The sequence below is a fragment of the Dromiciops gliroides genome, chromosome 5, assembly GCF_019393635.1.
Source record: "Dromiciops gliroides isolate mDroGli1 chromosome 5, mDroGli1.pri, whole genome shotgun sequence".
Classification (NCBI taxonomy): Eukaryota; Metazoa; Chordata; class Mammalia; order Microbiotheria; family Microbiotheriidae; genus Dromiciops; species Dromiciops gliroides.
This window is the reverse complement of record NC_057865.1, coordinates 278,783,109-278,805,271: the sequence shown is the minus strand read 5'-3', so window position 1 is coordinate 278,805,271 and position 22,163 is coordinate 278,783,109. Positions and strand designations below refer to the sequence as shown.

General features: G+C 43.6%; 1 protein-coding gene across 8 annotated transcripts in view; it reads right to left on the bottom strand.

Moving 5' to 3' along the window:
* The window catches only part of MYBPC1 (myosin binding protein C1), a 103,653-nt gene that overhangs the window by 21,590 nt on the left and 59,900 nt on the right, over positions 1 to 22,163 (bottom strand). For all 8 annotated transcript variants that reach the window (XM_043966819.1, XM_043966822.1, XM_043966820.1 and 5 more), the window contains 9 exons: positions 21,304 to 21,409; positions 17,950 to 18,116; positions 15,990 to 16,152; positions 13,316 to 13,422; positions 10,166 to 10,299; positions 8,963 to 9,122; positions 6,649 to 6,753; positions 5,892 to 6,080; positions 1,174 to 1,308 (listed from right to left, as the gene is read on the bottom strand). In XM_043966819.1, the coding sequence (XP_043822754.1) occupies positions 1,174 to 1,308; positions 5,892 to 6,080; positions 6,649 to 6,753; positions 8,963 to 9,122; positions 10,166 to 10,299; positions 13,316 to 13,422; positions 15,990 to 16,152; positions 17,950 to 18,116; positions 21,304 to 21,409 (1,266 nt within the window). The remainder of the gene's footprint in view (positions 1 to 1,173; positions 1,309 to 5,891; positions 6,081 to 6,648; positions 6,754 to 8,962; positions 9,123 to 10,165; positions 10,300 to 13,315; positions 13,423 to 15,989; positions 16,153 to 17,949; positions 18,117 to 21,303; positions 21,410 to 22,163) is intronic.

The following is a 22,163-nucleotide window of genomic DNA, read 5'->3' as shown; positions in this document are numbered from 1 at the left end:
TTCTCCTGTTTTCATAGAAAAGTTAGTAAGCTTCTCTGATGGGATACTTACCTAAGATCTAAAATAAAGAAGGAATCTAGGAGACCAGGTTTGCTTACCCTACTTAGACCAGAGCACCTCCTTGATTTCTGCACTTGACTTCCATGTCTGTCTTTGGCTCTTGACAAGGATGCAGCCCAGGAGGCTGGGTTCCTATCCCATAACACCTTGGGTTGTAGGAAGTGCTCTGCTTTGTGCTTTCCCAACCATTTGTCTCTATGTTCCCTGCCTCTTGGTTCTGTGTTTCTCCCTTCTTCCCTCCCCGCCAGCCCCCACCACTTCTCTCTCCCCTCCTGTTCTTAAGGGTGACTTCTATCCCCAAGGCACAAGACAATGTATATTGATCAGGGACTGAATCATTGACTGTCAGGACACAAGGCTGTCAACTTTACATACTGAGAAAGAGCTTTTTAAAAAATTGTTTGTTTGTTTGTTTTTTATAGTTCCTTATTGTTTGTTTATGCTGTAAAGGACCGAGAAGTTCAGTTCAGTGTGAAGTCCTTCCACAAGAGTCAGTGGCTCACCGCCTGGGGGTATTACTGGGGGTGGGCAGTCAGGCTAATATCTTATTAATTAATATCTTATTAATAATATCTTAATCTCTTAGGATCATAGATTTAGAGCTGGAATGAGCCTTGGAAGTAAACTAGTTCAATCCCTTAATGTTACAGATAAGAAAACTGAGGCTCAAAGAAAAGAAGTGACTTGTCCCTGGTCAGACAGGTGGCAGAACCAGGATTCAAATCCTGATCATTTATTTACAAATGCAGAGCTCTTTCCCTGAAGCACAATTCATGGTAGGGTTATCCAATCCATTCATCCTAAACAAACATTGGTTATCTTGTGGAAGAACCACTTCCATTAATGAAAGGACCATGAGTCCTAAAATTGCCTTGCTAAAATAGCAAGCACTGGCTTGCTAGGAGAAGGCTTATTGGGGGGTGCCAGCTAATCAATATAGGCAGGGCTAATTAAGAATACATCCCGGAAGAACTACATTTTATTCCTTATAATTGCTGTTTTGTTTTGTTTTAAGAATTCGGTTCAGCCTTATCCTTAGTATGAAAGAGATCATCTCCCAAGGGGGCGGAAAACATGGTCTCCCCAGTGACGGCTGTCACTGCTGTTACTTACTTCCTTCAAAGCAATACTCTACAACATAGCCGTCTAAACCTGCAGCTCCAATCTGGTCTGGGGGCCTCCATTTCATCGTTACAGTGCTATCAGTTACGGAGTCAACAGCCAGAAGAGTAGGCGGGCTGGTTACAGCTGAAAGAGAGAGAGAGAGAGAGAGAGAGAGAGAGAGAGAGAGAGAGAAGAAAAAGCCCATTACATGAGAGCTCGCAGAATCACAGGACTTTGGAGTCAGAAGGGAACTCAGCTGCCCTGTGGTCCACCTCTCCCCCCACCTGAAAGGAATCTCCCTGACAAACCGGTAGTCATCCAGCTTCTGCTTGGATACCTACAATGGGGGAGACTTTTAAAAACATTTTTTTTACAAGATTTGTTGTCATGCTTTTCTCCAGCCTCCACTCCCCTCTGAGATTGACCATTCCACTTGTGGGCAGCTGTGATTGTTGGCCAAACTTCCCCAACACAATACCCAAGTTTGCTTCTTAGCAACTTCCCCTGTTACTCCTGGACCTGGAGTCAAACAGAACAAGCCTGACCCCACTTCCACACACCAAGCCTTCAAATACACGTAGATGGTTGTAGACAGCAAACGCATCTCCTCGCACCCCTTCTAAATATGCCTGGTTACTTCAACTAGTCCTCAAAAGACAGGGTGGGATCAAGGCTTTCCCTATGCTTGTTGCCATTGTGATTTTTTCCCAAGCTTATCAATGTCTTTTGTAAACTGTAATGCCCAGGATTGAACACAATCCTCTAGAAATTGTCTGAGCAATGCATAAGTGACAGCAGACTATCATTTACTGACTCATGAAAGTAATGGTTCTTATGAAATACAATTCTTAAAAACTCTACAAGGCATAATTGCACATCAGATTGTTTACTGGCTCTGGGAGGGGGGAGGAAAAGAGAATTTAGAACTCAAAACTTTAAATAAAAATGCCTATTAAAGTAAAAACAAAATCTCTACAAGGACTTGGCATGAGTACAGAGGGAAATGAAGGCCCAGGGAGGATGTGATTGCTGTGTTCAAATATTTGAAAGGCCCTCATGTCAAAGTTCTGCTTGGTGCTGGAGGACAGCAGCAGGACAAATGGGCAGAAATTGTAGGGAAATAGATTCCAGCTCAACTTCAGGAAGGCCATTGAACTGACTTCACTGGGAAGTATTGAGTGAAGCCAGACCATCATCATCACCTTATGTTTCAGGGAGGGTTTGAGCTGGATGACCTGTCAGGTCCTTTTCAGCTCTGAATCTGCCAGCCGGGTTTCTTGTGTCTCTCCCTGATTGCCCCCACCTTTTTATTTAATTTTTTAAATTTTTGTGGGACAATGGGGGTTAAGTGACTTGCCCAGGGTCACACAGCTAGTAAGTGTCAAGTGTCTGAGGTCGGATTTGAACTCAGTTCCTCCTGAATCCAGGGCTAGTGCTTTATCCACGGCACCACCTAGCTGCCCCGTGCCCCCACCTCTTTTAATGAACAAGTGAGCTGGATTCCAGAAGTTAAGAATTCTAGGGGGGCAGGTGGGTGGCACAGTGGATAAAGCACCAGTCCTGGATTCAGGAGGAACTGAGTCCAAATCCGGCCTCAGACACTTGACACTTACTAGCTGTGTGACCCTGGGCAAGTCACTTAACCCTCATTGCCCCGCCCCCCCCCCCAAAAAAAAAAGGAATACAAATTCTAGGGATAGAAGAGACCTTAGTAGGAGACTTCACTAAGAGATCCACGTGCAAATATTTGTCTTCACCAAAAGATTGGAGGCTCCCCAAGAGGAGGAAACTGTAACTGTACCACAGACTTCTTAACATCTTATGCAACTTTGGCCACAGCAATAGAATAACTACACATTAAAGACAAGTAATTTTGTTTCCGTCGGAATTTTTTCCATCTGCTGCAGATAGCAACTTTCAATCACTTATAGACTTAGGGCATTTCCTTAGCCACAAAAAGGTTGAAGTGACTTGCCCATTATCATAGAGCTAAAAAGTGTTAGAGGTCTTCTTGACTTCAAGTCTAGCACTATAATACACACGTGCTCGTGTGCATGTGTGCATATATGTGTGTGTGTGTATAAATTTGAATCTCACAACAACCCTATAAAGGAGGGAGGGAATATTTTACATTTTATATTTTTAAAATTTTACACATGAGGAAACAGACTCCGAGAGATTCATTATGGTGACACATTAAGTATCAAAGGTGGGTTTGAACCCAAGTCTCCCTGACTCCAAGTTCAGCCCTCTACCCATTACACAATTCTATTTCTCACAATGCTAATTACAGAGTGGGTGCACCATAAAAGTTGAAATTGAGCTAAATTTTGAGACATTTACTGATTGCCCAAGATGTTCGCCACATTCTACTCAGGATGATTATTTGCTTTTTGGGTGATATACAACTTTAATTCTTTGGAGACTGGTATTCCATGGTTGGTAGTCATTTAGCATCGCTGGAAGAATACTGATGTCCAACTGTGGTAATAAAGAAAATAATTTATTATAAAAATCTTGGCAGTTCTTTTCCATTTTTAGCTATTTGTTCTTCCTGTTTCACTTTTAAATGGTCTCAGAATGATCTGGCTTAATTATAGTTAATTCTCACCAAACTTAATAAATTTGTCTTTCCTTCTACTGATTACTCATCTTACAAAGGAGTTTAAATACTAAAGTGGTGCTGCTGAGGGCAGCTAGGTGGCTCAGTGTATAAAGCACTGGCCCTGGATTCAGGAGGACCTGAGTTCAAATCCAAATTCAGAACTTGACACTTACTATCTGTGTGACCCTGGGAAAATCACTTAAACCTTATTGCCCATCCCCCCCCCAAGGATTAAAAAAATAAAATAAAGTGGTGCTGCCATTTCTACATCTCTCTGGTTGGCAAAGAGGCCAATCATTTGCTGGCTGAGATGGTTTCTGGGTCTTTTAGCCTCTTTATGGTGACTAATTTATATCAAGGATGACAGTCCTTAAAAATAAAAAACATTTTCCATTTTTTCAGTGTCAAGAAATGGTTTAAATTGGTTGAGATGGAGCTTTTTTAATTGCACATGAAATTATTTCATTTTTATTCTTCTAATTTGGTATCAATTTTGATTTTTGCTCTAACAAGTCAAGGCAGCTAGGTGGCACAATGCAGAGAGTGCTGAGCCTGGAGTCAGAATCATCTTCCTGAGTTCAAATCTGGCCTCAGACACTTCCTAGCTATGTGATCCTGGGGGAGCCACTAAATCCTGTTTGCCTCAGTTTCCTCATCTGTAAAATGAATTAGAGAAGGAAATGGCAAACCACTTCAGTATTTTTGCCAAGAAAACAGTAGGAAACAACTAAAAAATGACTGAACAACTAACAAGTCAATGGTCTTATCTGTGTTTTTATGTTTAACTGATTGGTTTAATAACTATAGGTATCTTGAATCTATATTTTTAATTGACTGCAATTAATTAAATTTATATTTTTATATTTGACTGAAAGGCTTAATAACTTGGATTACCCTGAGGGAATTTCCCAGAATCCTGTATATTCAAAGTGAAAACATTTTCACTGAATGGCTTCTAAATTGGGGCATCAATTGGCAGCATATGTATATCAATGGAAAGATTTTTATCATCTATTTCCTTATCTACAGTTTTTTTTGTCCAACATGTAATGTATATTGGATTATCCACAAAGTAACGGGGCTCACTTTTCAAGATCTGTTTCCTCTCTCAATTAAATAAAAAAAGTGTTGTCATACCATTGAATCAAAGAATGAGAACTGATTTCAGATTAGGAGAGAATAAAAATGAGCTTGCAACTCCAACTTGACCACTGGGTGCCAAGGAAGGATCAAGGATATGTATGACATAATGTAGAGAAAAATGTTAAATTAAAAAGAACTTTTTCTATGGAATTCAATAAAGAAAATGTTGTTCCTAGGTGCCTTTAACATAAGGATACTGGACTGCAGTCAGCAAGCTAACCAGTGGAAATAAAAACCAAAATAAATAGAAAAAGTGAGTATGAGATGGAAATACAATTTGGGGGGAAAAGGAGAGAGATAAAATTAAAGAAATTCCCCTTCTCCTCTCCCTTTCCCATTGCAGTAAGTGGAGAAAATAAAGGGTCTTTCCCAAGGGATTGAAGGTCTCAGTGTCACCCCTTCCCTGGTCATACCCTGTGCACTCAATCATAGGGTTGGTCTATCACAGAGGACAATTGGACGACAGTCTGGTGATTCATAGGAGACCTGCACTTTTCAGTGGGGATAGGGAAAATTATTAGGCCTGCTTTATGGAGGCCACATGACACAGTGGAAAGAATGTTGGATCTAAGGTCAGGAGAAACGTGGGTTTGAATCCTGTTTGTTATACTCACTAGTTATGTGACCATGGGTAAGGTATTCAACTTTCTTAAATCTCAACTTTCTCATCTGTGAAATGGGGATAATAATACCTAACTTGCAGGGCTGAAATGAGGACCAAAGAAGATGGTGTCTATGAAATCCTTTGTAAACTTGAAAATCCTAAATAGATGCACGCTGCTATTATCCAAACCCATATAGGAGTTCTTTCTCATTTCAGCAGATATAAATGTCTGAAAGTATTCTATTATCCTCCTATAACCCTGTTTTCATCCCCTTCTATTTTATGAAGAAGTCAAAATCTTGAACAAATGCTTCCATAGGCTTATTTTCCTATTGGGGTAATTATCTCAACAAAGACACACCCCTCTTTACTCACCTAAGGGAACAAAAGGCTTGGAAGGCATGCTGGGCTTGGAGATGCCAATGGCATTCACAGCAAATATCCGGACCTCATAGGCAACACCTTCAATCATTTTCTTGGGCTCAAATGTCGTTTCTTTGATGAGATCAAAATTCAGCCTCATCCACCTAGAGCTCTGTTTTTTTTTCCTTTCGATAAAGTATCCTGTGGGAAGAACAGTATGCGAGTTAAAGGGTCTCTCTGCAAGCTACAATGCAGGGGGGCAAAGATGCTTCTTGGAAGACAGGTTTTTCTCTACAATGAACCATATAACCTTGGATCTGGTACTTCCAAGCTAGATGCACTGGAAATCAAGTGAGTGCCCATCTATTGAGAAGGAGATGAGCAAATGGTGGCATATCAATGTAATGGAATATTATTGTGCCATGAGAAACTCTGAGAAGCATGTGAAGACTTGTATAAATTGATGCAGAGCAAAGTGAGATGAACCAAGACAACACACACCATAACTACAATAATTCAAATGAAAGCAACACTAAAGATGAATTACGATGAACAACCTTGGTTCCAGTTCCTCCTCAGATAACAGGTATGTAATAAGCACAGGCTCCTTACTTGGAACTCTACTGGAAGGCCTCTGTTACATAGGGAGGTACTGGAGTAAGACTTAAGATGGAAAACAGTGTCATCTTACATAATGGAATATCTTATCTTACAGGTGATGATGTTTAAATGATATGATAATTATATTTATTCCTCACAATGCACTTGCCTAGGATAGGGGACCCGCCATCATTTGCTGGGGGCTCCCAGTTCATTATGCACCAGTCATCTCCCACATCTGACACATTGGGTGCCATAGGAGGATCCGGGATATCTATGATAGACAAAACAGAGGAAAATGTTAAGTGGAAAAGAACTTTTTCTATGAAAATCATACTAATAAGACTTCTTAAAGGTACTTTTATCATGAGGATACTAAATGCAGTCAATAAACTAACCTCAGTAAATAGGAAGAGAGGGGAGGGAAAGGAAATAAAACTAGGAAGTTAAAATGAAAGAAAAGCTGGAATCCCTTACTTCCTCTCTTTCCCTGTTGAGTAACCAGGGAAAATAAAATATCTGCTAAAAGGGACAAATGTGTGGATGGCTGGTAAATGGGGAGAGATTGAACAAGGAAAGGGAAGGAAAATTGCTAACAGTGAGAAAGTAGGAGGGGAGAAGCAATGAGAAAAGGAATGAGGAGGGATTGAGTTCTGGTTTTGTCTTCATCTTACTTTGGGCAAATGGCATCTATATCTGGGAGGATTCTGGAGAGAGTCATTGACCTCATCTGAGAAACTGGTGGAGTAAGTGTTATAAAGTCTTGAGGGGGGAGAGAGAGAGAGAGGGAGAAGGAGAAAGGGACACCTATAATGCAAGGGGTGGTGGTAGGTGTTGGGGCATGCAAAGATGAACAAGACAGAGGTCCTGCCTTCAAGAGGTTTATAATCTGAGAGCAAAAGTCAGACAAGGAAACAAAGAATTGATCAATCCTAGACCATTTTCTATTGTTTTTAGGCTCAGATAGAGATACAAGCAGAAGAGACTAATTCTCTGAGCAGATAGAGGATAGTCAGCCAAGGGCCATCATAGATACTAGATCCTACTCGCCAGTTATTTGGGATGGAATGTCTGTTCAGTAATTAGATTTTGAGGAAATTATAAGGGTGTTTTGGTGATGATGTCACCAGCGATCAGAATTGCAGCCTTATTTCCTAAAGGATCAGTGATACAGAACTAAGAGAGGTACCTTAGTGATCACTGAGTACAACGCCCCCTCCCTTTTTCCTTTCATGACAGATGAGGAGAATGCGAGCCAGAGACCTTCAGTGCCTGATCATTGTCATGGCTAGTAAACAGTGCAGGTGGCATTCAAATCTGTGCTCTAAGATGCCCTCCTCCTGTGGTCATTGTGCTGGACCCTCTGCCTTTCTAACCCACACCGGGGAGGAGCGATGCTGGGGTCCTGACTCCAAATCTAAGTCCCTTTACACTTTTGCCACTGGACTGTTTCTCAAAAATGAAGGTCACAGATGCTCTGGAGAACAGCAGCTAACTCCCTCAGCCCTGGGAGGGGCGGTGCTTCATGCCCTCTTCTGAATTTTTTCAAGCCCACCCCCTCCCAGACAGCACCACCTGCATCTTCTTTCTCTGCCTTCACCCTAGCTCCATCCCATTTCTCTCGCCCCAGATGGACTCAAGCTGCTGTCCCAAGGGGCCCAAGGTGGTCACCATGACACAAATCACCTGAGATGAAGATGCCAGGGCTAACTAATTCTGTGGAAACCAAGGCATTTGTTTAAATGTGATTTCCCTCCACTGATATAGAGTGACCAGTCATTTGTTAACTTTGTCTTAGAGAGCTGCCTAGAACAAAGCTTCTTAAAATGTGGGTCACTATCCCATATGGGGTTGTATAACTGAATGAAAAGTTTGGAAACAGTGAAAGGTTATGTATGCCTATTTTATATCCCTATGTACCTGGAATCATGTAAAAATTTTTCCATCGAAAAGGGGTCACAAGTGGAAAGAGTTTAAGAAACCCTGGCTAGAACACCGAGAGGCTTTGTGACTTCCCCGGTATTTGTCCGAGGGACGGTCAGGGGCCACCAGAGTGCACAGAGCCTGGAGTCAGGAAGACTCATCTCTCTGAGCTCAAATCTGGCTTCAGACACTGACTAGCTGTGTGACCCTGGGCAAGTCACTTCACCCTGTTTACTTCAGTTTCCTCATCTGGAAATGGCAAACTACTCCAATGTTTTTGCCAAGAAAATCCTAAATGGGATCATGAAAAGTCAGACATGACTGAAAAATGACTGACCAACAACAATTTGTCAGAGACAGAACTTGAACCCAAGACTTCTTGGTTCCAAGGCTGGCTCTCTATCCCACTATTGCCAGGAGGTCACATCTCTTTAAAAGGTGTGTAACAAACAAGCACAATCTTGTTGCCTGGGACCCATTCAATGCCCCCAGACAGCAATGCCTGACTTACATTGGCTCTCTTGGGTGCTGGAGCCTCCTCACTGCTGGGGAGAACTTACCAACCACCTTGATTTTGATGCTTGCGTGCGCCTCTCCTGCTTCATTCTTGAGATTGATGTTGTAGACGCCAGAGTCTTCCCTTTCAGCTACATCAATGACCAAAGTGCTACTATCGGGATAAGATTCTGCTCGTATCCGACCCCCACCCTCTGCGATCGGCTAGAAGAAAATACAGAAACAAAATGGCAACTCTGCACAAAAGAGGGAGACATCCGCCAGGACTACACTATCTGGGTTCCTCATCTAGCGTCTACCTTTTAGATGGGGGAAAAATAGTCTCTCTAGTTTCAGGACCTCTAACTGAAATTGAACATTTCTTTCAATTACTTAAAAACATGGTTCTGAGGAGGGGTCGGTAGGCTTTGCGACACTGCTAGAAGGAGCCCAACACAAACAAATCCAGGTCCCTGCTACTGATGGACAGGAGAGCTCAAAGACCATCAGTTGGGGGGTGTGGCCATGCTTTGAAAGGCAGGAAAGGAAAAGTTCAGAAATCCCACCCGAGAGTTAAATAAAATCTGTTTTCTGTGGAATTTAGGACTGGAAGGGAATTAAGAGCTCATCTGAATTCCACAGTTTCAGAATCCCAGCCAAGGAGGGGCCCTCAGAGGCACCCAATCCACAGGGGTGGGGGTCGATTTGTCCTTGATGGGTCTGTTCCCCAGGAGGAATAAATCTTTCTCCTGTGGATTTAAATGAGGAATCCATCCTGGTTGTAATGCCTTTGGTTTGATAGGGTGACTTTTCCTCCAAAAGGCAAATCTTTACAATAAGGTAAGGAGTGAGAAAGATGGAGCAAAGAAAATCCCCATGAAATCCATGGACAATTCAAGTTTCAGGAACTAAGTAGACCCTTGACAAATGCTGATTATTGGCTGATTGGATTCAAATGAAACCACCCCATTTTAAACTCATCATCTAAATCTGCTTCAGCCAGTTTTCAAACCAGGATTACTTTTTAAAAAGTGACACAACTGAGTAGAAACTTACCACTTTTTTCTTTTTTCTGGGCTCCCTCACTTTCCCCGAAGGAATTCATCTGTCATATACTGACTGTACCAAATTTGAGGCCACAGACTGTCCCATCCATTATGAGTAGTTCATTTACATGTAACTAGTTACCAGGGAGGTTTCACTGGCTATACTGACTTGCAATGGGAAGCTCTTAATGAAAGACTTAGCTTTTAAGAAAGGGGATGTACCTTGTCTGCCCTGCTCCACATGGCCTTGGGGGCCGGCTCTCCACTGACCGGGATCTCCAGGCGAAGTTTGCTTCCCGCAATGACGGTGACAGTGTTGTCAGCATCTAGACCATCCAGGTAGATCTTAGGAGGATCTGAATATCAAATATGGTCATTAATATTACATTGTCACTTGGGCCAAGCACCGTTCCTGGAGTCAGAGCACCTGGGTTCAAATCTTCTCTCTGATACTCGTGACTTGTGTGGCCTTGGACACATCACTTCAACTCCCTGGGCCTCAGTTTTCTCATCTATGACATGAAGGGAGTAGGCTTGAAGGCCTCTAAGGTATCTCTAATTTTAGATCTAAGACCCTGTCATGAGTCATGAGGTGCTAGAAGAAGGAGCACCCATACAGATGGGCCCGCTGCTCCATCAGGATATCTAATGCATGCAAGGCGCTGTGCAGATATCATGTGAGACACAGGTGAATAAGACACGGTCCTCACAAGAGCCCCAAACCCAGGTCTCTACCTCCTAGTTAATCAACCACAGGCAAACGTCTTACCTTTTCTCTAAACCTCAGTTTTCTGATCTGTGAAGTGATAATATTTATAGCTATCTGTAGTCACTGTGAGAATCAAGAGGTGATGGATGATGACTGAGAGGAGACCGGTGAATGCCGACAGAGGGAGGAACAGAAGCCACATTGTCATGAGAATAGATAGAATTGTGGCCACTTTGGAGGGTTTAGGAAAGAGATCACAAGCCAGGCCTGAAGGAGTGATATTGTGATGGGAAATTTCAGTTGTCCCACCTTTTGCTGGGGTGTTCTCTCTGCTAAACAAACAAAAGCAGCTGATACATGATTGGACTGCTTCTAAGATACTTTTATTCTTCTTAAGGTAGAGGAAGTGGAGAGGGGAATTGGTGCTCTGGAATCACTTTGACTCACAAGGTTGCTGAAGAAGATGCAGCCACTCAATCTCAGAAGGTTTGGAAGGGAAGCTGAGTGCAGCCTGCTCGATATCCAAGTTTTGGGGGAGCAGAATTCAAAGAACTCAGATACAGGCTGGGTAGGACTACAGGGATTAAAATTCAGGAGAAATCAGTCCAGGCAGGATGTGAAGTTATCAAGAATGAAATTCTGAAGACACAAATAGTATTCCAATGTGGGGAAAAGGGAAAGAAGAAGAAGAAGAAGAAGAAGAAGAAGAAGGAGAAGAAGAAGAAGAAGAAGAAGAAGAAGAAGAAGAAGAAGAAGAAGAAGAAGAAGAAGAAGAAGAAGAAGGGAAAGCTGTCTTAAGAGACTGATGTGTACACGCAATGAGCTCTTTGACAAACTTAGGTGTAAAAACAAAACAAGTTTAGAAAGTAGAAGAAGGGCTGGTAATGGAGCGTGACTACATAAGCTTGGCACCATCCTTTAAGAATTCTGACAAGAGCAATATGATCTGAGGATGACAATGAATGCTAAAGACCAAAAAGTACTCATCCTGTTGCTCATGGGATTACAGATCCAAGATGCAAGGGATCTCAGGGGCTCTCTAGTACAACATGGGAAGGGAAGTGACCTGGCCCAAGGTCATACAGGTCATGAGCACCCAAGGTGGGCTTACAAGCAGAGGCCTCTGACTCTAGGGCCAGTGCTCATATCACTGAACTACAGTGATAAAAGACAATGTATGGATAAAGCATCGACTCTGGATTCAGGAGGACCTCAGTTCAAATCTGATCTCAGACACTTGACACTTACTAGGTGTGTGACCCTGGGCAAGTCACTTAACACTCATTGCCGCCCCCCCCCAAGACAATGGAGAGAAGGCAGAATTCCCAACCCTAATTTTGCTTCTATTTTCTCTGCCAAGGAAGATGACCCTTGGACTAAAAAGAACATGATAGAAATAAGGAAGCAGATAGTCAGAACACCCAGCTGCCTCTGATTAATTCAAGTTTCCTGCTTCCAACAAACTATTTTTCTAGATACTGCCAGGCTGGGAGGTGGCATTACTGAGCCGAGGGGAACGCAGAGCACACCAACTCCTCCTCTCTCGTCCTGTGTGTCTGATGGCATGAAAGAAGTAGCAGGCAGCCTTGCAGAGGGTGCCAAGAGATGCACTATCTTCAGTGGGCACCAGTAGTTGGAAGGAATGTGAGAGAAAGAGATCAAGGATCCCAGGATCCTAGATTGAGAACTGGAAGGAATCTTGGAGGTCATCAAATCGAATCCCCTCATTGTACAGATGAGGAAACTGAGGCACAGGGAATGGAAAGGACTTGACTACAGTCACACAGACAGAAAGTAGTAGAGCCAGGATTGGAATGTAGATTTCTTGGACACAAAATTACACCATGACAAAGGAAGATTGCAAAGAGCAGAATAAATAGGCTGAGTTGATTATGGGAGTTGGTGATGGTTTGGTGGTGGAAGCAGCATTTCCTCTCACCTCTGCCAAGATGATCCCACACTCAGGAGTCAGAACAGAGACATGGGCATGGATTCAAGGAATGCAGGTAGTTCAAGTGGACTAGTAGGGCATGTAAAGGGGGTAATGAGAAATGAGGCTGGAATGGTACAAAGGGATAAAATATGGAGCACCTGACTGACAAGCTGATAGATCTACACTTGTAATATGCAAGTGTGCAAAACAATGGGGAGCTATTGAAGGTTTATAAGCTGGAGAGTGATGTACTCATACTTCTTGCTATGATGTTTAAGCTGGTTTGGAGGGAGGAAAAGACCAGAGGCACAGAGAACACTTAGGTGCCTATTATAAGAGTTAAGGGAAGCCATAACAAGAAATTGAATTACAGTGGTGCCATGGGGAATGGAAAGGAATGAATGTATACAACAGACAAAGAAGAGCATGGATAGACAGGGCTTGGGTCACTGAATGAGGGGATTGAGGAAGAATTAATGAATGAAGCATTTAAGTGCTTACTCTGGGTAAAGTGCTGTGCTAATCACTGGAGAAACAAATGAAAAAGTAAAATCATTCCCATTCTCAAGGAACGCATGTTCTAATGGAAGAGGGAAGAGTCAAAGACTTTAGGTTCATTGTTGTCGGTTTCTTTGTGCCTGACCTGGTTCACCTAATTTTTTTGTCTCTAAATTCCACATATTACCAAAACCACCTCTACAGAGGACAATGGCACACTTTGTATACTCACCTATCACGTGAACTTTGGCAGGCAGGGTAACAGAGTAGGCATCAGGCGTAAATACGTATTCACCTTCATCCTCAGTGAGAGCACTGGCTATCACTAATTTGTGGATTCTATGAAAACAGAAACATTCATTCATTCATCAACCACTTATTTGTTTCCTGGATGAGATGGAGGAATTCATGGTCATTTCTGTTTGGTTTTCTTTGTCATTGTTCTTTCTGGTGCATTTTTTTGAGCTCTTGTGGGTGTTCGTGGGTGACCTGGGCTTTTCTAGGTCCTAACATACCACCATCTTTGATGTATATTTCCTTTTCAGCAACCATTTATTAGACACCTTCTTTGGAAGAAGCCCAGGGCCGGGGGTTATAGGTTGATCAAGGAGAAAGATAAAAAGATAAAATCCTTTGTCCTCTTGGGGCTTATCAGCTAACAGGGACACAACTAACTACAACATCAAGTAAGAAGTCACAGAAGGTAACCGAGACACAAGGTGCTCTCTAAAGACAGAGGAAGGAGGGAGAATTTTTGACAGTGGTTTCATGAGGCCTTCATGGAGAAGGTGGCATCTGGGCTAGGCCTTAGACTCTCTACATGGAGCCAAGCATTGTGGAGAGCTGGCCATGATCTGATTGGCTGATGCAGCTCAGATGGATGACAAAATTTTGGACTTTGACCCTTCTCTTTGGTTGCCTATTCTCAGCCATAGTTTTGGATTATATGTGATTCATGGCCTCGGTGCCCTCAGCCTGCCTGTCATGTAGGCATCAGTTTGTGATTTAGTTATTTCATACTCCAGCATTGTGGCCGTGGATTTGTGATGTCATTGGTACCTTGGGTACCTTTCACTGGTGAACGTCCCTCCTGCTCCTGTTCAGTCTTGTCCACGCCCTTCCATGGTCCTTTCATAGATGATCTACCCAACTCCCTGTTCATATATTGTCCTTCATTTGGGTTTTATTGGTTATGAAATAATTAGCAAGAGATGGTCATTTCATAACTAACAAAAGTGCAACTAGAGAATATAGCTTGATAATATATTAGTGGTCCTCTCTACCAGTACAGTGTAAAAATATTTTTACTGACTAGCCTAATTTGGGGGGCTAAATTTGACTGGAGGACTTATCTGGGGACTTTTGACTGTTTGACTATCTGACTGCTATTAACTTAGCCTGGGCCATTTATAAAGTTCCACCACACTGCTCCCAAATTGATAAGCACAGGATTAAGAAGCCTCTTAACCAAATAATCAAAGCAGAGTTTATTTATGAGATACTATTGAAAATTAAGAATACAGGGAAATAAAATGTACAACCTGACTGCATTGCAGTGTGTCTCTTTCCCACCTGCTGTGCCTCGAACTTTTTGAATACAATAAGGGCCTTAGCTGCCTCAGGCCTCAGGGCACATTACACTTTCCCTACTCAGCTATTTTCTTCTAACTCCTCTTAATCTTCACTTTCTCCAACCTATACCTGGTGCTGACCGCTTCTGTGCTCTCCGCTGCCTCCTGTTCAGTCTGTATTCTGCTGCCTTTGCTCCTAGTCCTGTGTTGCTGTTCGCCTTGCCCCCCCCCCTCCCCCGTCTCTCCTTTTTTTTTTTTTTGGTGAGGCAAATGGGGTTAAGTGACTTGCCCAGGGTCACACAGCTAGTAAGTGTTAAGTGTCTGAGGCTGCATTTGAACTCAGGTACTCCTGACTCCAGGGCCGGTGCTCTATCCACTGTGCCACCTAGCTGCCCCTCCGTCTCTCCTTTCTAATCTCGTCAGCTGCCCTCTTGACCTCTTTTCAGCCTCGTCTCCTTGTCCGAACCCCTTCTCAGCCTCTCTCGTCCCTCTTTGTCCGTGCCCCCTCTCTATCTTGTCCCTTGACCTCTTCTCTGCTTCAACTTGTCCCTCCGAACCTCTGAGTCTTGTCCGCAGGCCTCCAGTCCTCCTGTCAGCCCCCGTACCTTGTCAGTCCCCCTCGGCCGACCTTCTTTCCTTGCTGTCTAACTTCCAGGTCTATATATACCTTTTCTTCTCTCCACTCAAATCTCGGGGCTTCCTGTGCCCCCACAGACCAAGCTAATCCTCCAGCCAGGGCTGCGGCTGGTTGGGGTGGGGGTGTGCTCCAGCGGCTCCACGTGCCTCAGCACAGGCTACACCAGAGCCCAGCATCTCTCAGATACCTCCGCTCAGGTCGGAGGGAGCTGGGGGCTTTTTCCCCAGCTGTCTGACCTGGTGTCTTGTACAACCCACGGGGCTTTATGGCTCAGCTGAAGCAGAGGGGGAGAGGGGAAGAGATCCCAAGGGCCTAAGGCTTTCTAATCTCAGCCTAAAGGTAGGGTCCCCAAATCAAAATAAATTTCCACAACAGATTATAGACCTTCATCAACTGGTCTCCATCAGTTGGTATGGCTGAAAAGTCAGTCTCGCAGCCAGCCAAGAGATGAATCTCTTTGGACATAGCTAGTCATGTCCTTGGAAAAGAGCTACAGTGTCAAATCATGAAACACATTTCAATGAAAGCCTTTTGGGCTTGGGAGGACCTGCAGAACTTGCGCCTCCCTGGCATAACTTCTGAGAGCCTAGTCATGGTTCATTGAACAAAACACCATTTTTGGAGTCAGAGCAGCTGGGTTCAAATCCCACATTCATTCCTGTGCGGGTGTTAATGAAGGCTTGCCCCGGATTACTTACTTTCCTTTGTGGACGACCTTTAGGCGTTCACCTTCTTGAACAGGTAGACCATTCTTAGTCCATTTTCCTGTTATGTTTTCAGAGATTTCACACTTCAAGCAGATTTCCTTTCCAAGTTTCACAGTTAAATCTGTTAAGGGCTGCAATATCTTCAGGGGTCTCACTGAGGAAATAGATAGGATGGAGAAACACAGGACTGAAACTATGGACTGGCCTTTGTCATAGAACGTCACAGTGCCTACTGTTTTACGTGGACGAGCCTACAACCACTGTTGCAAAATCACAACGGCAGCATTGTGTGTGCCTCATCATTTTGTGGAGATTTCTTTTCAATAATTAGAATGAGGTACATAAAGTGAAATGAGCTAAGAGAGATAGGAGGAAATCAAGGGGCTTTTCCTGATGTCACCCTTCTCTGAATAATATAGAGATATCCATGACCCCTCCTCTCTTCCTCCATGTTGTTCTCAATTCTGTTCATTCATCATAGTCATAACCGGTTATCATTGTATCTACTTGCAATATTAATGTTCAACTGGGCCTGATCTTGTTGTGATATGAGCCAGGGCTTTTCCCGAAGACATTAATTCTATTTAACACATTAACTCTCAGAGTATTCTCAGTAGAGACCTCCTGATTCGAATGTGCCAGGGCTCTCTCCAAATTAAGTCCCATTTTTCTCCACTTTGGATTTGGGCCCACTATCTGTGTCCTGGCACAACGTTCATAAAGCATTGCATACTCATGTAATGGATGGATGGGAAATCTGAGGATCCTATGAGCCCAAATGTTGTTTATAATACAATTCAGTCAATTCCATCGAACAAATCTATATTAAGCACCTACTATGTATTAGGCACCAAACTAAGGGTTGGGGATACAAATCAGTCCTTCTCAGGAAAATTATAGTCTATTGTGGGGGAAATGGAGAATGAAAAGCAGATGGCTTAATAAATAAAGAATTGGCCTTGAGCCAGGAAGACCTGGGTTTGACATAGGCTGGTTCTGCGACCTTGAAGAAGTCACTTAATCTCTCGGGACTTTAGGCACCTTTCTAAGAATATAAATTATTATTATAGTAGTAATAATAACAGTCCACATTTATTAAGCACCTACTATGTGCCATGACTGTTATGTCTTATTTGATCCTCCTGAGAGGTAAGTGCTATTATTATTCCCACTTTACAGCCGAGGAAATTGAAGCAAGCAGAGGTTAAGCAACTTGCCCAGAATCACGCAGAGAGTAAAGGTCTGAGGCTGGATTTGAACTCAGGTCTTCCTCTCTCCAGGTGCCAGCTCTCTGTGTACAATGGCTCCACCTAGTGGACGGGCTGAGAATTGCAGAGAGAGAGTGTTGCTAGTGTTGGTAGAGGGAATTTCCCCAGCTGAAAGGGTGGGAGGGGCAGAAGTGACATTTGATTTGGGCTTTATGATTTGTGTTTGATCATCCACTTTTTCTCTCTTCAAGCTAGGAAATACTATAGGTCAAATCTGAAGTAAACTTCAAATGTGACATTCAGTTTGTAAAGCCATTCTTGACCACTGATTTCTGTTGGTCTCTTCTCTCTGCACCCTCTGACTTAATGCTCTATGTCAGGTTGGATTCCCTGACCTAACCTGAAATAAAGACTTGGCTAGAACTTCATCTAGTTTGGCCTCTCTCAATACAAGCAGAAAATGAACAATTGGGAAGTTTCCTGCGATCCCAGATTCCCAGTGAGAGACCTTTGGACGTCATCTGGTTTAACCCCCTCTTTTAGAGTGGAGGAGACTGCCCCCCCCCAGGTGAATGATATGCCCACATCACACAAGGAATTGGAGGGCAAGCTGGGATTTGAAATCAAGCATTCTGGACTTCAAATCCAATATTCCTTCTACTGCCCCATGCTGCCTCAATTTCCTGTCAAAAGTGAGAAACAATATGGTCATCAATATTTGAAACACAGGCAGGAAGACTTACGGTCCACGCTCAGTTTGGCAGAAGACTGTCCCCCTGTTGTCATGACAGAATATTCCGCACTGTCCGCCTTGGTGGCTCCCTCTATGATCAAGAAGTGCTTCTTCCCCTCCACCCTGACTCGGTATCTAGACTTTGGACCAAACTCAATCTCCTCACCATTCTTAAACCTTTATGAAAAAGGAGAAAAATGTACACATCAGGAATGGAGAACTAGTAATGTCCCGGTGGCTTAAACTACCCCTTCTGCTTCTAAGATTAAATCAGAATAAGGTCCTAAGAGAGAGGTACCATGAAGTGGTAGAAAGAGGGCTGGGCTCCATATCAGAAGAAACCTGGGTTCGAATCTGACCACAGGAAAGTCATTTAACTTTTCTAAGCTTCATTTTCCTCATCTGTATAATGGAGATAATGCTACATGGAATAGCTACATCATAGGGTTTTCCTTTTTTTGGGGCAGGGCAATGATGGTTAAGTGACTTGCCCAGGGTCACACAGCTAGTAAGTGTCAAGTGTCTGAGGCCAGATTTGAACTCAGGTCTTCCTGAATCCAGGGTCAGTGCTTTATCCACTGTGCCACTTAGCTGCCCCCCATCATAGGGTTTTTAGAAGCATCAGATGAAATTTTATATGTATATATATGTATAATTTTGCGAAATAGCTGGATTTTATCTCTCTGTTTTGGTTTGTTTTTGGTTTGAGTCTGTGATTTCATTGATGTATAGAACTCCTTCTCCTAAGGCAAATTTCGAATCATTCTGCAAATCAGAGACCTCAAAAGTTGCCTGGAGGATCAAGATGTCAAGTGCCTTTCTCAGGGCCCCTCAGTCAGGATGTGCCAGAGGCAGGCCTTGAACCTGGCTTGGAGGCTAGCTCTTTATCCACTAGCGTGCCGCCTCTCTTATTGAGGAAAAACAATGGCACTTGATCCAGTGGGAGGGGAACCTCGACAACCATCGTGTCCAACCTGTCCCCTCAGCCCCCAGAAGAATCCCCCCTTGAGCAGAGCCAGTACACAGTCATCTGGCCTCACCACAAAGACTTTCAAGGAGTGAGTGGCTGCTGTTTCACAGAGCAGCTCATCCTCTTAGGGACAACTCCAGTGGTGAGGAAGTTCTCTGTGACATACGGCCTGAATTTTCTACTTTGAAGCTCACTCCTTGTACTCCTGATTCCATCCTTTCGGGCCAATCAGAACAGAGCTGATCCCTCTGTCCCATGACAACTCTTCAATCACTAGGTTCAAGACAACTATTGTGAAAAAATGATTAATAATAGGACTCCCAGGGGTCCCTGCTGAGAAAGTCTAGCCTGACCTTTCTTTTTTTTTTTTTTTTGGTGGGGCAATGAGGGTTAAGTGACTTGTTACACAGCTAGTTCGTGCCAAGTGTCTAAGGCCTGATTTGAACTCAGGTCCTCCGGAATCCAGGGCTGGTGCTTTATCCACTGCACCACCTAGCTGCCCCCTGACCTTTCTTAAGGTCAGCCCAGAGTCAGGAAATTACCTCATTCAAAACCACACCTACCTGAAAGCCTTGTTCCCACCAGATAATCTGTTCTCTGGGCTCTGACCTCAGCTCAATGGCACAGAACCACCCTCAAATCCAGTGAACCAAATGATGCTAGCCAATTAGCTTTGAACAGTGTCTATGGGAAGGCTCTCCTGCCTGCAGAGAGCTTACAGAGATACTTTCTCTCTCTCTCTCTCTCTCTCTCTCTCTCTCTCTCTCTCTCTCTCTCTCTCTCTCTCTCTCTCTCTCTCTCTCGGGCCTGGGAACTTGGTGAGAGCAGATACAACCCACGAGGGTTCCACATTTTCTCTCTTCTCTCTCTTCTATTTCCTAGCTAGGCTTTTCTATCTTCCAGAGTCGTGTGTGCTCTCTTTCCTAATATTTAATATACTTTAATAAATGCTTAATGCCCCCAAACTGGTGCAGTAGCCTCTAATTTCTAAGTAACAAATATATGACAAACCCCAGCTAATTTTCCCTACACTTGGGACAGTAATAGGGCAACCACCTATAGTTTTACTCTCCCCACTATGAAATGCCCCCCTGACTGGCTAGGAGTTGAAAAGAGCCAATTTAGGCCTGATGTCAGGAAAACCTCCAGAAAATGTAGCTGTCCAGAGGAGAAGAGGCTGCCCAGAAAGGGCTGTGGTTCCTCTTCCTTGGTGGGTCCTCCACTAGAGGCTGGATGACCATTTGTTGGGTGTGTTTGGATTGGACTTCAATTCTCTCATTCTGTGATACTTCAAGTCTAAACACCCTGACTTCCTTTAACAAGTGCTGACATGGCAAGATGTTACCTTGCAGGGATGTTCTCTGGCTTAACAGTGTCCTCTCTTAAACTAGGGCAGCCAGAGTGGAGCACAGGGCTGCCTGACCAGGGCAGAGGATAGCAGGATGGTCACCTCCTTATTCCCTGAGTCCGGGCCCTTCCTCAGTGAAGCCTTGTTTCACATATAGCCCCTGAAAAATACTATTAAAATTACATTCGCTACATTTTCAGAGAGGACAGTGAGGGGACCCCTTTAAATAAAGCTCCGGCTCCAGACTAGAATACATCTACTCCAGTGGGTTCCTATTATATCATCTGTGCTACTTAGGATAAAACATCTTAGATTCAGGGTTCAATTCTGCAAATGTCAGCATCAAATGTGGAAGAAACTGTTTCAGCCTCTCCCAAGAGCAATGCTAACTTCCATTTATAAAAGTGATTCTGGTGGGGCAGCTAGGTGGCACAGTAGATAAAGCACCGGCCTTGGATTCAGGAGGACCTGAGTTCAAATCTGGCCTCAGACACTTGACACTTAGTAGCTGTGTGACCCTGGGCAAGTCACTTAACCATCATTACCCCACAAAACAAAACAAAACAAAACAAAACAAACAAACAAACAAAAAGTGATTCTGGAAACTTTCAGTTGCCAGTCTACATATACTGGCACACTCAGATAGAGATCAGTCCTGGGAGCTAAATTTCCCCAAACCTTCATCACCATATCAGTGAATAATCTATTTTGACATGTTAGCAAATAAGACCCAGGATAGGAGGTATCAAGAAATCCTTCTTTGGGTCAGGGCTGGAGAGCACTTGTCAAGTGGGATAATTTCCCAAGAGACCATTCTTGTCTATTTGAAAATAGATAGACTTGGGGGCAGCTAGGTGGTGCAGTGGATAAAGCACAGGCCCTGAATTCAGGAGGACCTGGGTTCAAATCCAGCCTCAGACTACTAGCTGTGTGACCTCAGGCAAGTCACTTAACCCTCATTGCCCCACAAAAAAAAGAAAGAATGAAAGAATGAAAGAAAGAAAAATAAAATGGACAGACTCATGGGTAGAAGAAAGGCTGCTTACCATTTCACATTGGCGTCATCCTCAGACACCTCACACTCCAGCTCTATTTTTTCCCCACAGTAGGCATTGATGTCTTCTAGTTGTTTGGTCACCATTATTGGGGGCTCTGGCATGAGAGATAAATGACCCAAAGTCATCAAGGGCCCTGGTCACATGGCCTTTCTTTCATCCTCTGACCCCTAACCCACCATAGGCTGGAAGATGCCCCCTCTTCCCCGGAGGGCACTGAAGATTACTCCCCTCCCCACCCCAGCCCTTTGGTGCAGTAGTGCTTCCTCCTTTGAGCTGGTGTGGACGTATGTGGGGATAGGGAGATGGACTAGACTAAGATTTAACTGATGAAGAGAGATCCCAGTGAGAAATTCCTTTTACTAATGCAACTTAGTTTTTGAGGATTGCTTAGAGTCCTGAGAGTGGGTTACTTGTCTGGGTGGGCAGCCTGTTTGTGTATCAAAGACAAGACTTAAATCCATGTTTTCTTCACTAGAATAGAGAAAGAGAAGAGTTTCCTAGTGTTCCCAAAGTAACTTCTATGGTCGATATTTCTGCAGAAGGAAAGGATCCACAAAATTCAATGGAAAACACTACTTCTAGCTCCGGAGTCCTCATCCTTTCTTGTGTCTTGGAGCCTTATTTTAGTGAGGCAGTTGGGATTAAGTGACTTGCCCAGGGTCACACAGCTAGTAAGTGTTAAGTGTCTGAGGCCAGATTTGAACTCAGGTACTCCTGACTCCAGGGCCGGTGCTCTATCCACTGCGCCACCTAGCTGCCCCAGAATCATGTCTTTTCAATGCATAAAAGAAAAGACATAGGATTATGAAGGAACCAAAGGCTAGTAAACATAAAGACGTGGTTCTCCC